The sequence below is a fragment of the Annulohypoxylon maeteangense genome (genome assembly GCF_022496945.1).
Source record: "Annulohypoxylon maeteangense strain CBS 123835 unplaced genomic scaffold GGS22scaffold_14, whole genome shotgun sequence".
NCBI classification, from domain to species: domain Eukaryota; kingdom Fungi; phylum Ascomycota; class Sordariomycetes; order Xylariales; family Hypoxylaceae; genus Annulohypoxylon; species Annulohypoxylon maeteangense.
Genome location: NW_025953261.1, coordinates 764,008 through 776,689, shown reverse-complemented (window position 1 = coordinate 776,689; position 12,682 = coordinate 764,008). Strand labels below are relative to the sequence as shown.

Genomic DNA, 12,682 nt, shown 5'->3' with positions numbered 1-12,682 from the left:
GTCTACCCTGCTTCCAACCCTATTATCACAAGGGTCTACCCAGAGCCTCACACGGAAACGGGAATTAGATACCTACAAGGTATGTACCTGATAGGCGCGCTACGTAGACTATCGGAGAAAAAGTCCGTCACATTGCATTCACATGTAGATCTGAGACAAATATGCATGCAGTAATCCCAGCCCGTCTCCCCTCGACGTGCTTCCTGCGGGAGTACTTACCTAGGTACATGTACATAGATAGTGCCGATTAACAGCACGGCGTATCTTAAGTACACAGTATTATTTTCTTCTGTACCAAGAAATTATTAAGCCCCAGTCATATTTCTTCGTCCTGGTCTCAAGCTCACCCTACCCCCCACATTGCTAGCATCAATTTGACTTCGTCCTGAAAAGCTTTAGTTTCTAGATATTGTAAGAATGGTAATAGAGTCTCAAAGTTTGCTCACGATGGCGCAGCCTACTGCTGACTACAAACGTATCATAAGCGGCTTTCTCGTCTCTTTAGTCCTGTACTGGTCATGCGTCGTTGTCTATCGCGTCTTCTTCTCCGGGCTTGCTAAGTTCCCCGGACCCAGACTTGCAGCCGCGACCTCATGGTATGAAGCTTTCTTCGACCTCTACGGCGCCAAATTCCCCGATGTTCTAGAGAAGCTTCACGATGAATACGGTAAGTATATCAGGACAAGGTATTGACAGAGGTTTTTTAGCACTAATATCAAATCTAAAGGTCCCATTGTCCGCATTAATCCTTGGGAGCTTTCGGTATGTATCGAAATGGAGCCCTTGTTTCAAGGAACTTTGACTAACACGTCTCCTAGTGAGTGAAACTGATTCTCGTTTTAGTCACCAAACTCGCTAGTAAAGTCGATTGCTTGTGGATGTGCTTGAAAGCCTAATGAATTATAGGATTCGAGACCCCGACTTCTATAACGAGGTATATGTCTCTGCCGGCAAGCGACGGACGAACCTGATATCAAGTCGTGGGGGACTCGGAATGTCAGGTAGGCCAGAGACTCCCATGACATATAACGATTACCACCCACCTGACAACAATATAGACGCTATTTCCACAACATGCATCCATGAGCTTCACCAGTTGAGAAGAAAAGCGGTAGAAAACTTCTTTTCGAGACAGAGTGTGAGCCGAATGGAGTCTAGGATCCACGACGAAACAAGAAGTCTAGATGACAAGTTGCGTCTCATCGCAACAACGGACACAGTAGTACAGCTTGACCACGCATTTACGTGTGTCACCGGAGATCTCGCGGCGCTATTCGCTTGTGGTGAGAATCCTAGGCTCCTCGAGTCACCAAATTTCAACCCAGAATGGTAAGTCGCGCCCAATCATATTTAGGTTAAAGACGCGTAGGTAAGCTTATGGTGGTTCGCTATTAGGAATGAGAATATAACGGGTATTCTGACCATGGTGCCATACGTGCGACATTTACCGTGGATCAACAGGTGAGCACGTACTGCTTGTTCCAGTGGTGCATGTCTCCGTGGCTTTCGGCTTATTCGTTTCTGAAGTATCCTTGAAATGGTCCCAATATCCCTTCTACAGAAGTTCAATTCCCGAATTGCTGGGTTCAGGATGTTTCATGTGGTCAGTTCCTGTTATGAGAGCCCCGAGCGAATCCAACGTACTTGCTGACAACCCGCCGGACAGCTGTGTAATCGGCGGGTAGAGGAAGTGAAGTTTGACATTGCCAACAAGCGTGAGCTTGAGTCGGACAAAACATCGATATTTCACCACATCCTCCAAAGCAGTTTACCTGATTCGGAGAAAGACTCGGGTCGCTTGCAAAGAGAGGCATTCGCGCTTTGGGCCGCAGGAACAATTACAACAGCCAGCACACTCTCTATCATAACTTACTACATTCTTGCAGATCCATTAATTGAAAAACGACTTCAGGAAGAGCTGAAAGGCGTTACAGACAGGTTTCCTCAAGAACTCCCCCAATGGGCGGACCTTGAGAAAGTCCCGTATCTAGTAGCTTGCATTAAGGAGGGATTACGGTCAGTATTCCATGACTCGCCGCGGCAGGCTGATACTCATGAAGAAAACAGACTCAGCCGCTTCTTCAGACGTAGTCCACGAATTTCGCCAGACTACGACCTGCATTACAAGCAGTGGATTATTCCAAAGAATGTAGGTCTCCTTTAATGAAAACACGTGAGCTACATTTCTCATCAACTTCGGAAAGACGCCTGTCGGGATGTCTGTCTTCCAGATGCACATGGATCCAGAGACCTATCCCGAGCCCTATAAGTTCATACCTGAGCGGTGGATCGGGGACGTTGACCCTCGTGTTAATCGGAATTTCGTGCCTTTCGTTAAAGGATCACGGAACTGCTTAGGGATGAAGTATGTCTCCTTTCTTCAACGTTTATTTGTGCCTCGGGATGTTAACAATGGTGTGTCGGGCAGCCTAGCATGGGCAGAAATGTTCATTGTACTCGGTGTCCTCTTCCGGCCCGGTGGCCACCAGATGAGTTTGGAATGCGATGAATCGGATATTGTTCTTGTCCGCGACAGCGACGTTGGGATTCCAAAACCCAGTAGCAGAGGGCTCAAGGTTCGTTTTGGGTAAGCCGGAGCCGTAAATCGAGATAACACTGTGTCAGCGCAGGTAGACAGAGCTTCTATGTCCTTCTTTTCCTATATGCTAGGTGCCTAGGTACATGTACTGAGGTAGTTAACATGGACAACACTTTGCGCCCAGGCAACAGTCTGTCACACATAGTTTTAATTCTTGTAATAGTACATGAAGTTGGTACATAACGCGGGGATCCTCTCCCGCTGTAGAGCGTTGATCTCCGATCAGCGCTAGATTGTGGCGTTGGCAAGCTTTTTGGCTTTTTGGTTGAACCTATGAAACACGTCTCTCCTATCTTATGCAAGCCACTCTTCTGTAAGGACCGGGTAATAACATATACCAACCTTAGGGGTACAATATGATACAAATGACTTACATATGTACATACCCAGGTACACGCCGCCTTGGCTACATAATAACGTTAAACGCAAGACATCATTAGAATTATATAAGGCGAACATTGGCTGCCGGGTGGGAGGTAGATAATACCTAGTAGAATTTTAGTTTCCTTTTTGCTTACTCCTTATCATGATGGGCCACCTAGAAGTCCTAGGCCTACTCCAGCTGGCTGCTGTGCTTCTTCTCGTTTACATTGTGGCTTCCAGCCTCGCAACCTGGTTTCGTCTACGGAGTTTCCGCGGACCCGTCCTAGCCCGGTTCTCCTACCTCTACATGCTAAGGGTTGTCCTCAGTGGTGATCGTGGCGAACGCTACCGCAACCTAAGTAACGAGTATGGCGGGGAACGCTTCTTACGTATAGGCCCCAACGACCTCCTAGTCTCATCCCCGGCGATGGTGCGGCACATGAACTCGGTGCGCTCGCCCTACCTGCGTTCCGACTGGTACCGCGCGCAGCGGTTCGATCCGTACCGCGACAACCTGCTCAGCCTGTCCGACACGGCGCAGCACGACAAGCTCAAAGCGCAGCTGGCTTTCGGCTACAGTGGAAAGGAGAACCCGACCATCGAGACAGGTGTGGACGAGCAGCTGGAAAGTCTGGTGGCCCTCATCCGGCGCAAGTATATATCGACGGCAAGTGAGTTTCGTCCGTTGGACCTGGCGCCCACCACTATGTTCTTCGCCGTCGACACCATATCGCGCATCGCGTTCGGCAAGGCGTTCGGGAATCTAGAGGCAGATCGCGATATCTACTCGTTTCATGAGTTTGCCAAGGTCTCCTCTATGAAGGGTTCTGCCTTTTCCGAAATACCGTGGCTCGGCAAGGTGTTCTTCTACCCACCGGTGTTACGGCTGGTAGGGCCCAAGGTTACGGACAAGAAAGGGGTCGGTATGTTCATGCGGTTAGTCCTTCCGATCTTAGGCGGCGTACGCGAAACGAAAGAGCTAATGAATTTCATATGATGATAACAGCTTTGCAAACGAGGTCCTCACCAAGCGCATTGGCCCAGATACCGAGGATAAGAAGGATATGCTAGCAAGTTTCCATGACCAATAATTCAGGATGCACTTACTGACAAGAGCGAGCAAGGGTTCCTTCATTCGCCACGGGGTCTTACCGGAGCAGTGCAAGTCAGAAATCGTCTTTCAGATCCTCGCAGGCTCCGACACTACTGCCCACGCCATCCGGGCCACCATGCTGAACATTATCACTTCTCCGCGCGTCTATGATAAAGTTCGAGCCGAGATCGACGCCGCGATTGCCGATGGCAGGATCCAGTCCAGTCCCGTGAAAGCAGCAGAGGCGAAGCAGCTACCATACCTGCAGGTCGGTCGGTTTCTTTTTTTTTATCTTCAACGTGTCGTCTCTTCTCTTACCCTAGGTACATACATGTAGGTACATATGTACATACTGACAACAATTATACCAGGCTGTAATTCGAGAAGGGTTACGCTTCAGCCCGCCAACTACCGCCTTAGTACAGAAACAAGTCCCTCCCGAGGGAGATACCTTTGACGGCTGTTTCTTACCTGGTGGGACCCGCATAGCCGTCAACATCTTATCCATTCAGCGTTCGAAGGAGACGTTCGGCCAGGATTCCGACGTGTTCCGGCCGGAGCGATGGCTGAACATCAGCGACGAGAAGCATCGTGAGATGTCTCAGACCGTCGATCAAGTATTTGGATGGGGACGCTGGCAGTGCCTAGGAAAGCCGGTTGCGATGTTAGAGCTTAATAAGGTATTTGTGGAGGTGAGTTAATGATCTAGATTTGGACTTGAGAGAGGCAATCGCCAGTACCTAACGCGTTTGGATAGCTGCTACGTTATTTCGACTTCGAGCTGGCAAATCCTCAATCTCCGTGGAAGAGTATCGATTACACCCTTTATGTGGTCTCAGACTTCTGGGTCAGGGTTACAGAGAGGATTATTTCAAAGTAGTTTCATATGAAAGTCCGTGCTTAGAAAAAGAAATCACGATATTGACCGTTATTTTCATACGGAATCGAATCAATCGTTTCTTTCCATTCAATCGCTACAACTAACGCCATAGCTATTCTTTATACTGACAGTAGGTAGATACCTAGTACTTTACCAAAAGTTGTATTTACAACCTCACAATGAAAAGGAACTACTTTGAATATGCATTAATTTGCAAGGTTTCTCTTCTTTTCACCACAATACACAATAATTCTAACGTAAAAATTTCGAAAATAACTAGATTAACGGTTGTACCTAGGTTAGTTTTGATGGGTAGGAGTCTTGTAGAAAAGCCATTTTTATGGGTCGCGGGTGGCATGGAAGAATCCATTTTCGGATCTTAAGACTTTCAGTCTTGGAGGCTTCTATACCTATAGGCATCATTTATGTGCAGAAAGTGGACTCGCAGATAGCCGTCCCAGTAGATGTCCTGAGGATGAATTATCTCGGAAAGAATAAACGAAAGATCGTAGATTTCAGCTGTCTTATCAGATTCTTCCAGACAGACCTTGTTACATTTGTGGGTTCAGGCGAGCCGTGGGGTGATCTAGCGAGCGAAACGGATCGCTTTGACTTCACATCTATCGCTGATAGTTACGTCCCCTTCCTACATTCCTTTATGATGACACCATTATTCCGAGGCTTTTTCACCTCGAAATTCTTTCTTAGATTGGCCGGTCCTAAGGCGACAGATAAGAAAGGAATGGGGATATTCTTGGGGTAAGTACTAGGTAATCTTCTTGGCGAAACGCCTGGTCCACCAGCTGATCGAGATATAATGCTAGGGTCATCAATGAGATCGTCGAGAGGCGTTTTAATGGCGGCCTGAGTAATTCAAATAGGCAGGGGGGTATGCTTGTAAGTAGCGCATATTTTCTAATGTCCGATTCACGATATGTCGCATGTAAAACGATGCAGCGCTGATAAATTTTACCTTATGACGAATGGATCAAGAATGGTCTATCTCGCCGAGAATGCGAGTTAGAACTTGCCGTTCAGGCCCCTGCTGGGTCCGAGACATCAACAACAGCGATCCGAGGCATTAGGTATGCTGTGCTTATTATCAGCCTCATAATCTGGTGTTATGGGAATAGGGGCAAATATGTGGGTCTAACAAGGATCCCACTCAACTCTAAGATGTGGGATGAATGTAAATTCTTGAATTCAATTACTCTATCTCTTCGCTACCTACCCTCGCCGCCATTTACTAGTTCGGAATAATCATTTAAAGCTAAATTGACTTCTTCTTCATTTAAATCGGGAGTCGCACGCCACCACGACGAAATAACGGCCTGCCCTCTCCTAGCCAGCACAGACCACTATTTTCGTCAGAGTGCGCCTAAAAGCCACGACGAAGAGCCTACCGGTGTAAAATTCCTATATCGCATTGATAACCTAGGTGCGAGAGTACCTACGGCGATACCGAGGAATCCATGATTCAAATTGGAAGAGAACCTTGAATATGTCGTTCCATGATGTGTTATCCGACTCTAGACGGGGTGTTGATGGATTTCACTTGTGTCCACTTTATCCTTAGTACCCGCTAAGTGTATATATTAGGTTTAGGAATAGGGGTAATGATAGATTTACATAAAGGTAGGTCGTGTTCTTTTGCTGGAATATTAGGTGGCTGGAAGTCTACGCCCTGTACTCAAGGGGTATATATGTACTATCTACGAACCACTACCTAGAACTAGTAACTCAACCAACTAATTATGCAATATGATACTCATAACCTGCATCTATTTCAACATATTTTACCCCTAAAGTTGCATTTGGCCTGGCCAGCTGCCGCGCTGTATACACCATTCAATTAATGGCACTATCTGCACCAATTCACTCTCCTCTTGAGGAATCTCGTGCCCCCCCGAATGCGTATAAATCTTCCTGATATAGGGATCGCAAAGCCCTGTGAGGTGGATTGAACTCGGAAATAGAGGGTCTTTTTCTCCCCAAATATGAACAGTAGGTATCCTTATCTTTAGCTCCAGCGGTATTCTGTTCAAATTTAGGCCAAAACAATCATCCGAGTTAAACACAGCTCGTCGTGCCTTGGTCACATGAGCCGATAGCGGGCCGAGCTCTTGGTTACGTTGTAACGTGGCCTCGGATACTGCGTTTTCTGCTTCCTCTGGGATCGGAACTCCCAGATCTTTTAGAACCTGGAGAGAGATACCTCCGCTAACGAAGATAGCGAATTTGAACGCCGGTGGTAACCCGTCATCGTACCATTGTCGATATAGGAGGAAGCTAGAAACAACCACGGCGCCTTGAGAAAATGCGATCACGCCATCATAAGGCCCATCGCTATCTAACTTATTGCCTAGCTGCTCGCTGGCCTTGCGAATATTTTTAACATACTCTTGATCAGACAAGATGAGATGGTGTGGTTTGAGATGTGAAGAATCTTCCATTGGTAGATTTGAACATTTCAAAGGGTTATTGAAAAAGTCAAACAAGAGCACCGTATTATTTAAATCCCGCAGCTTGCCCAATAGAAAATCTATAATTTAGGTCAGCACAGAACGTAATTCCAGGTACTATCTATGGACTACAAATGTGTAGGTAGGTACCTAAATTAGCTTTGAACGCCTTTTTATTCCGCCCGCCATCTTGGAGACAGAGTACTTTCATGATGGCGCTGGAAGTTGGTGTATGTTACGAAGAACGTGATTTGCCGCCTAAATTTCTACCTGCTCGAAAGTTACGTGCTTGTAGTTTGATTCTCACTTCAATCTTTTCTATCTCGGACCTCCGTCTCCCCCACCTCAGGTCCGTAAGAAGATAATAGGTTGCCAACCACTAACCCAACCGTAAGATCGATTTTGTGGGGGAAGACGAATAGACCCACTTGTAAAGTAGGGGCTTATAAGGCGCTGTAAGCATATCTACCAATTCAGAAATTAAGATCACTCATCTCTATGCTCTCTCTTATCTCATCATCCCGTGCCATGTCTAACGCCGTCAGTCCCCTGTTATCTGCTTTAGATGTTTGGGCTCCAGCACGTAATAGAAGGTTTACAATGCCCCTGTGGCTTTTCCATGCAGCCAAATGTAGAGGGGTATTGCCCTCATGGTCTTGTGCATTCACATCAGCTCCATTTCTCACAAGACATTTGACATTTTCCAAAGCGATGTTCGAGCCATTCATATTGCGCTTCGTCTCGCAACTGTAGAGAACCATATGCAGGGGTGTCCTTCCAACTGAATCACGAACTTCAGCATCATGTTTTTGGTTGATTAAATACCTCAAAATGTCCATTGATGCCAAGCTACATGAGGATGCTGCGGAATGCAATACTGTGCGGCCGTGATCATCTCGAACATTGATATCGGCTCCCTTATCGAGAAGCCACTTCAGCGCCGTGAATGCGCCAGCTACTGCAGCTAACTGGAGAGGGTACACCCCGTCAATAACTTGTACGTTGACATCACATACATCTGTAGTGAGTTTGTCCAAGAGCCAAGTTGACGCGTCGGGTGACATGACCTGGATAGCTTGATGGAATGCTCGGAAACCCTTAACAGATTTTATCTTTCTATCTGCGTTATAATCTAGAAGAACTCTGATGTGCTCCTCTTTCTGTTCACGTGTGGCAAGGTGAAGAGGTGTTTCACCGTTGATGTCTTGAGAATCCGGTGATAGCCCCAATTCGAGCAAATAAGACAAAACGGGGTAACACGGGTTCAAGGCTGCCCAATGTACTAATGTACTTTGTTTGAAGCTGCTGGGTCCATGTATCCATTCCGGAAGTGCTTTTCCCACCCGTAAGCTCTCGAGTAGTGTTCGGACTGAGTCTGTGGATCCTACCCAGCACATTTTATCTAACTCGGGACGTAAATAAGCCGTGTTAATTTCGATGTTCCTAAGATAAAAACTTATCAGCAATTTCAAGGAAACTTCAGAGTAATTCCCAGATTAGTATCCATACCTACTAGTTACAGGGCTTGGATTGATTTGCAACCCAACCTGACTGTCAAAATTCAGATGTTGGCAAATCATTCGAAATATTCCGTGCCATTTTGCGTGTTGACTTTGAGCATTGCCATTTTGTTTTGAACCATAGTGAATAAACTGGGAGGATTCCCAAAAGCGCAGATTAGATAGTACCCGGTCACGATGCCAGGGGTGTGCGTATATCCCTCCTGCATACTCCAGGATACGCTCCACGAGCGCCTCGTTTCCAGACCGAATAGCAGCGATCAACGGATCATCTGTAACCAGTATAGAATCTTTGATCTCAGCGCCAAACTCTAGAAGTAAGGTAGCACTCTCAAGATGACCAAAACAGCAGGCTGCAACAAGCGGCGTCCAATTTGTGGTATTTACGTTGACCTTTGCGTTCACCCTCGCACCATTTTCCAAAAGTACGCGAGCAACGTCGACATTGTTCCTTGTCACTGCTATATGCAAATAACTTCCAAACTTCCAATTCCACATATTAACGTCGACTAGGCCATTGTTGCATAACCACCTGAGAGAATGTTGCAAATTATGCTCCACTGCGAGTTGTATGGCATCGTAATCCTGGCTTACTTTATCAGTTGGATGAAATTGACTGTGGAGGAGCTTCCATGTCTCGAAATTGTCTGGGTTGCTTATGAGAAGGTTGGCGGTATTTAAATCAGCAGCTCCTAATGTCTCAACGCCTTGAAGATGAGTGATCCAATTTTCCTCTGCATAAGCTAGGAAGAACTTTGAGTGGCGGCTAAAGACTTTTCTGTGATCATAAATCCAGTCAGGTCTTCGAGCCAAGTTCCATATGTCCTTTTGACAAAGGTAATTGGTGCACGCACTACCTAGGACTATATGTCCGTACCTTACCAAGGTATCTAGATCTGGAATTATTATTGATCTCTCGTTGGGTTGAATTAGGAAGTCCTTCACGGATTGGTGAATAAACTGGACCGTGTTGTTCTCTAACCAGTCCTCTCCAGCCTGGGATAGATCACCAGTAGTCTTAATTTCGACCAAGCCGCCACACCGGCTCTGTATACGTCTTTTCATTATCCCATCATTCTGGATAAACGTGGGCGACCTGTACAATTCCTCCTGGCTCTCAAAGTAACTGTCTTTGAGGGCAAGCACAACCCGAAATTCTCGCAAGCTTAATGGACGCTTGGCGGCGAGTATTATTGAAAACATCGTCCGTGATTCATCCAGAAACTCGGTCTCAATTCTATCAATAAGCATGGAAAACAAGCCATGAAGTTGATTTGGAGTATCGATGATTGTCTTAATCTCTGACACTGTTGCCCCTGTTGCCAGAGCTTTTTGGATTCTCTCTAAAACGAGTCTAACCCAAAGGAAGATACCATCAGCTCGAGAGACAACCCATGATTTCAATGTTGTTATTTCATTGTTATAGTTGCTCATCGAAGGCATCGATTCCCAGTGATCGTCGACAAATCTCACAATGTCGGGTCCGTTATGTTCATGTAGATTGAAGCTCCCCGAAATTTGATTGAAATTGTATGGCTCCAAGCTCCGACATGAGAAACAAATTCTGACTGATCGACCTTCTTGAGAATCGGCGATGCTATTTAGAATATTGGCGATGGAATTCAAATCACTTAAGCCGTCTTCACACTCGTCTAGCCCATCGACGAGAATCAAGATTTTGTTTTCTGCTGGCATGCCCTTAATTGCATTAAGAACCATCTCTTCGAGGAATTGGGCCGTCAGGTAACGTTGTGGGAAATTCTGAGCACTTGAAGATCCAGCGTCATCATAAAGTGTCTGTTTCGATAGCACCTCCCAATCGTGCTCGAGTCCATGAAAGAAGCGCACGTCAATTCGAAGCAATTGGACTAAGATTGATCGTAGGAAGCCAGTGATGGTCTTTTCGGTTGGGTTTCCGCGGCTGTTGAAAAAATGGGAGACTACTACTGAAAAGGTCCCGCCTAGATATTTTCTAATGCTTGCATTCACAGCATTCATGAGAACGGACTTCCCACTTCCAGGTTTTCCTGTAATCGCGAAAATTCCGTACCCATGAGTGACCCACTTTGAAAAGTCGCTATCGCTAGTCCATAGCCATTGCAACGTATGCGAATGAGGGGTCTCTATCTGGTCGAGTACGGATGGCAAAAGAGGTTCTCCCAGAATACTGAGTAAAGCTATCCGCACCTTGTTAGTTCGAACTCATAGAAATTACAGTATGGCCAAATCAAAACGAACCTTCCCTTGCCCTGTTTGTATTTTCTGATAATCTATTAGTTCTCGAAAAGTTCAACTAACTCATTGCTACTAGGTACTGCATACCGTATATCTTGGCGCTGCTTATTGCGCTCACGATTTCGGTTACTTTCCGATTCAAAGTTTGGCGAAGAGTATGGTAGAAATCGTCATTCGTACCTTCAAATCTGACAAGGTCCTGATGAGTACGTGCCACTGGCATATTCTCCGATGTTTCGCAGTCAAAAGTGGCAGAGTCTCTTGTCACGACCTAATTAGAAGACGTTAAGCAAGGTAATTATTATTATATCCCCAATGAAGAATTGATTGAAATTTATAGCAAGGCAACTAACCACGTTACCAATAAGACTCAATGACTTTTCCTCGTAGAAATTTATGATTGACGTGTCTCCTTTGATTCTCATGAATTGAGTGTTGATTCCGTAACTTTCATCTGCTTCTGGCTGGAGGACTGTCTTAATTTTAGGTGGGACCGAGTAGTTTACAGCCCTACCCAATGCCAGTGCTAATGACGCCGTATTCTTTTGTAAAAGATGGCTTCCATGATGTGGTACCCCGAGAAAAACGATTAGTCGAGTAGAAGTAGCAATCATGCAGTCAGTTGCGCAATTTGAACTGAGAATCAAAGCCTGGATAAAATGATGAGAATTTCTCTCTTAGTAGTAGATTCAGCTTTTAAAAACCTGTTTGATGACTTGGCCGCCGAAGCTATGGCCTATGAAGACAATCGGTCTTTTTGACTACGAGATAATGTTAGATCGCCGTCTAGGTAAGATAAACTTGATAGGTGCGTCACCTGCTGCTTTATACGATTATTCCTAAGATGGAGAAGTAGGCTTTCAGCATGTTGTTGGGCTCCCATCGAATTACCACTTCCATTTTGTACATCGGCAATATATCCAAATAGACCGATCCTAGCATTTGGCAACCACGTACCAAGGTCCTCGGGCCAGAAGAAACCAGTGCGTTCGGATTGAAATGTCGTAGTTGGTGACCCGTTTAAGCCGTGAAGGATAAATATGCTATTATAAATAACCGATTTCAAAATCAGTATCATACATATGTATAGGTACCTAGGTAGATAGGTAGAGTGCCTCTATGAATGATGAGGTAGGTAGGTGCTTACTCGATTTCTGCAGCCGCGGGTTCGTGGACGATAGTCAGACCATCCCTACGAATACTACGAAGATTATCTCCTTTCATCATTTTCTACCTAGTATGTTTAGAGATTAAAAGGTAGAGTGGGTAGATAATTGCGGATTGCTTACTGCAATAGATACAGGTTATGGGTGCCCAGATGTTATACTTGCTGGATGGCTGAATCCTAATACGGGCTACCTAGGTACCTAGGTAGGTAGGTAACGAACAGGCTTAGTCTACGCATTTTCCTAATGCTACCTAAGGTAGGCTGGGAGGCATAGCCACTTTGCCGAGTGAGGGGTTTTGCAAATGATCACCAATGAATGGGTAGGCCACATGTAGGTAGGCTTTGTCAGGCAACATTTAGGC

At 45.8% G+C, this 12,682-nt stretch overlaps 5 protein-coding genes across 5 annotated transcripts; 2 read left to right on the top strand and 3 right to left on the bottom strand.

Moving 5' to 3' along the window:
• Nucleotides 1-341: 341 nt before the first annotated feature.
• GGS22DRAFT_169050 (putative benzoate 4-monooxygenase cytochrome P450) lies at nt 342-2,738 on the top strand. The gene is made up of 10 exons (XM_047962253.1): nt 342-667; nt 728-761; nt 907-1,001; nt 1,059-1,329; nt 1,396-1,461; nt 1,528-1,603; nt 1,667-2,016; nt 2,068-2,149; nt 2,205-2,365; nt 2,429-2,738. Exons 1-10 carry the CDS (start codon nt 418-420, stop codon nt 2,589-2,591), a joined length of 1,548 nt encoding a protein of 515 aa, XP_047816736.1. The 5' UTR covers nt 342-417; the 3' UTR covers nt 2,592-2,738.
• Nucleotides 2,739-2,994: 256 nt separating this feature from the next.
• Nucleotides 2,995-5,089, top strand: GGS22DRAFT_169048 (cytochrome P450). The gene is made up of 5 exons (XM_047962252.1): nt 2,995-3,898; nt 3,969-4,032; nt 4,087-4,323; nt 4,427-4,747; nt 4,813-5,089. The coding sequence occupies exons 1-5, from the start codon at nt 3,126-3,128 to the stop codon at nt 4,933-4,935; spliced, it is 1,518 nt and encodes a 505-aa protein (XP_047816735.1). The 5' UTR covers nt 2,995-3,125; the 3' UTR covers nt 4,936-5,089.
• A 1,612-nt stretch (nt 5,090-6,701) lies between these two features.
• GGS22DRAFT_42187 (serine hydrolase FSH) lies at nt 6,702-7,695 on the bottom strand. Its single transcript, XM_047967047.1, has 2 exons — nt 7,548-7,695; nt 6,702-7,477 (listed from the first exon to the last, which is right to left on the bottom strand). The coding sequence occupies exons 1-2, from the start codon at nt 7,606-7,608 to the stop codon at nt 6,738-6,740; spliced, it is 801 nt and encodes a 266-aa protein (XP_047816734.1). The 5' UTR covers nt 7,609-7,695; the 3' UTR covers nt 6,702-6,737.
• Nucleotides 7,696-7,816: 121 nt separating this feature from the next.
• Nucleotides 7,817-11,913, bottom strand: GGS22DRAFT_42202 (ankyrin repeat-containing domain protein). Its single transcript, XM_047967048.1, has 6 exons — nt 11,857-11,913; nt 11,506-11,802; nt 11,240-11,423; nt 11,156-11,179; nt 8,907-11,094; nt 7,817-8,840 (listed from the first exon to the last, which is right to left on the bottom strand). Exons 2-6 carry the CDS (start codon nt 11,764-11,766, stop codon nt 7,871-7,873), a joined length of 3,627 nt encoding a protein of 1,208 aa, XP_047816733.1. The 5' UTR covers nt 11,767-11,802; nt 11,857-11,913; the 3' UTR covers nt 7,817-7,870.
• Nucleotides 11,803-12,425, bottom strand: GGS22DRAFT_169040 (uncharacterized protein). The gene is made up of 3 exons (XM_047962251.1): nt 12,300-12,425; nt 11,970-12,195; nt 11,803-11,913 (listed from the first exon to the last, which is right to left on the bottom strand). Exons 1-3 carry the CDS (start codon nt 12,377-12,379, stop codon nt 11,842-11,844), a joined length of 378 nt encoding a protein of 125 aa, XP_047816732.1. The 5' UTR covers nt 12,380-12,425; the 3' UTR covers nt 11,803-11,841.
• Nucleotides 12,426-12,682: the final 257 nt, after the last annotated feature.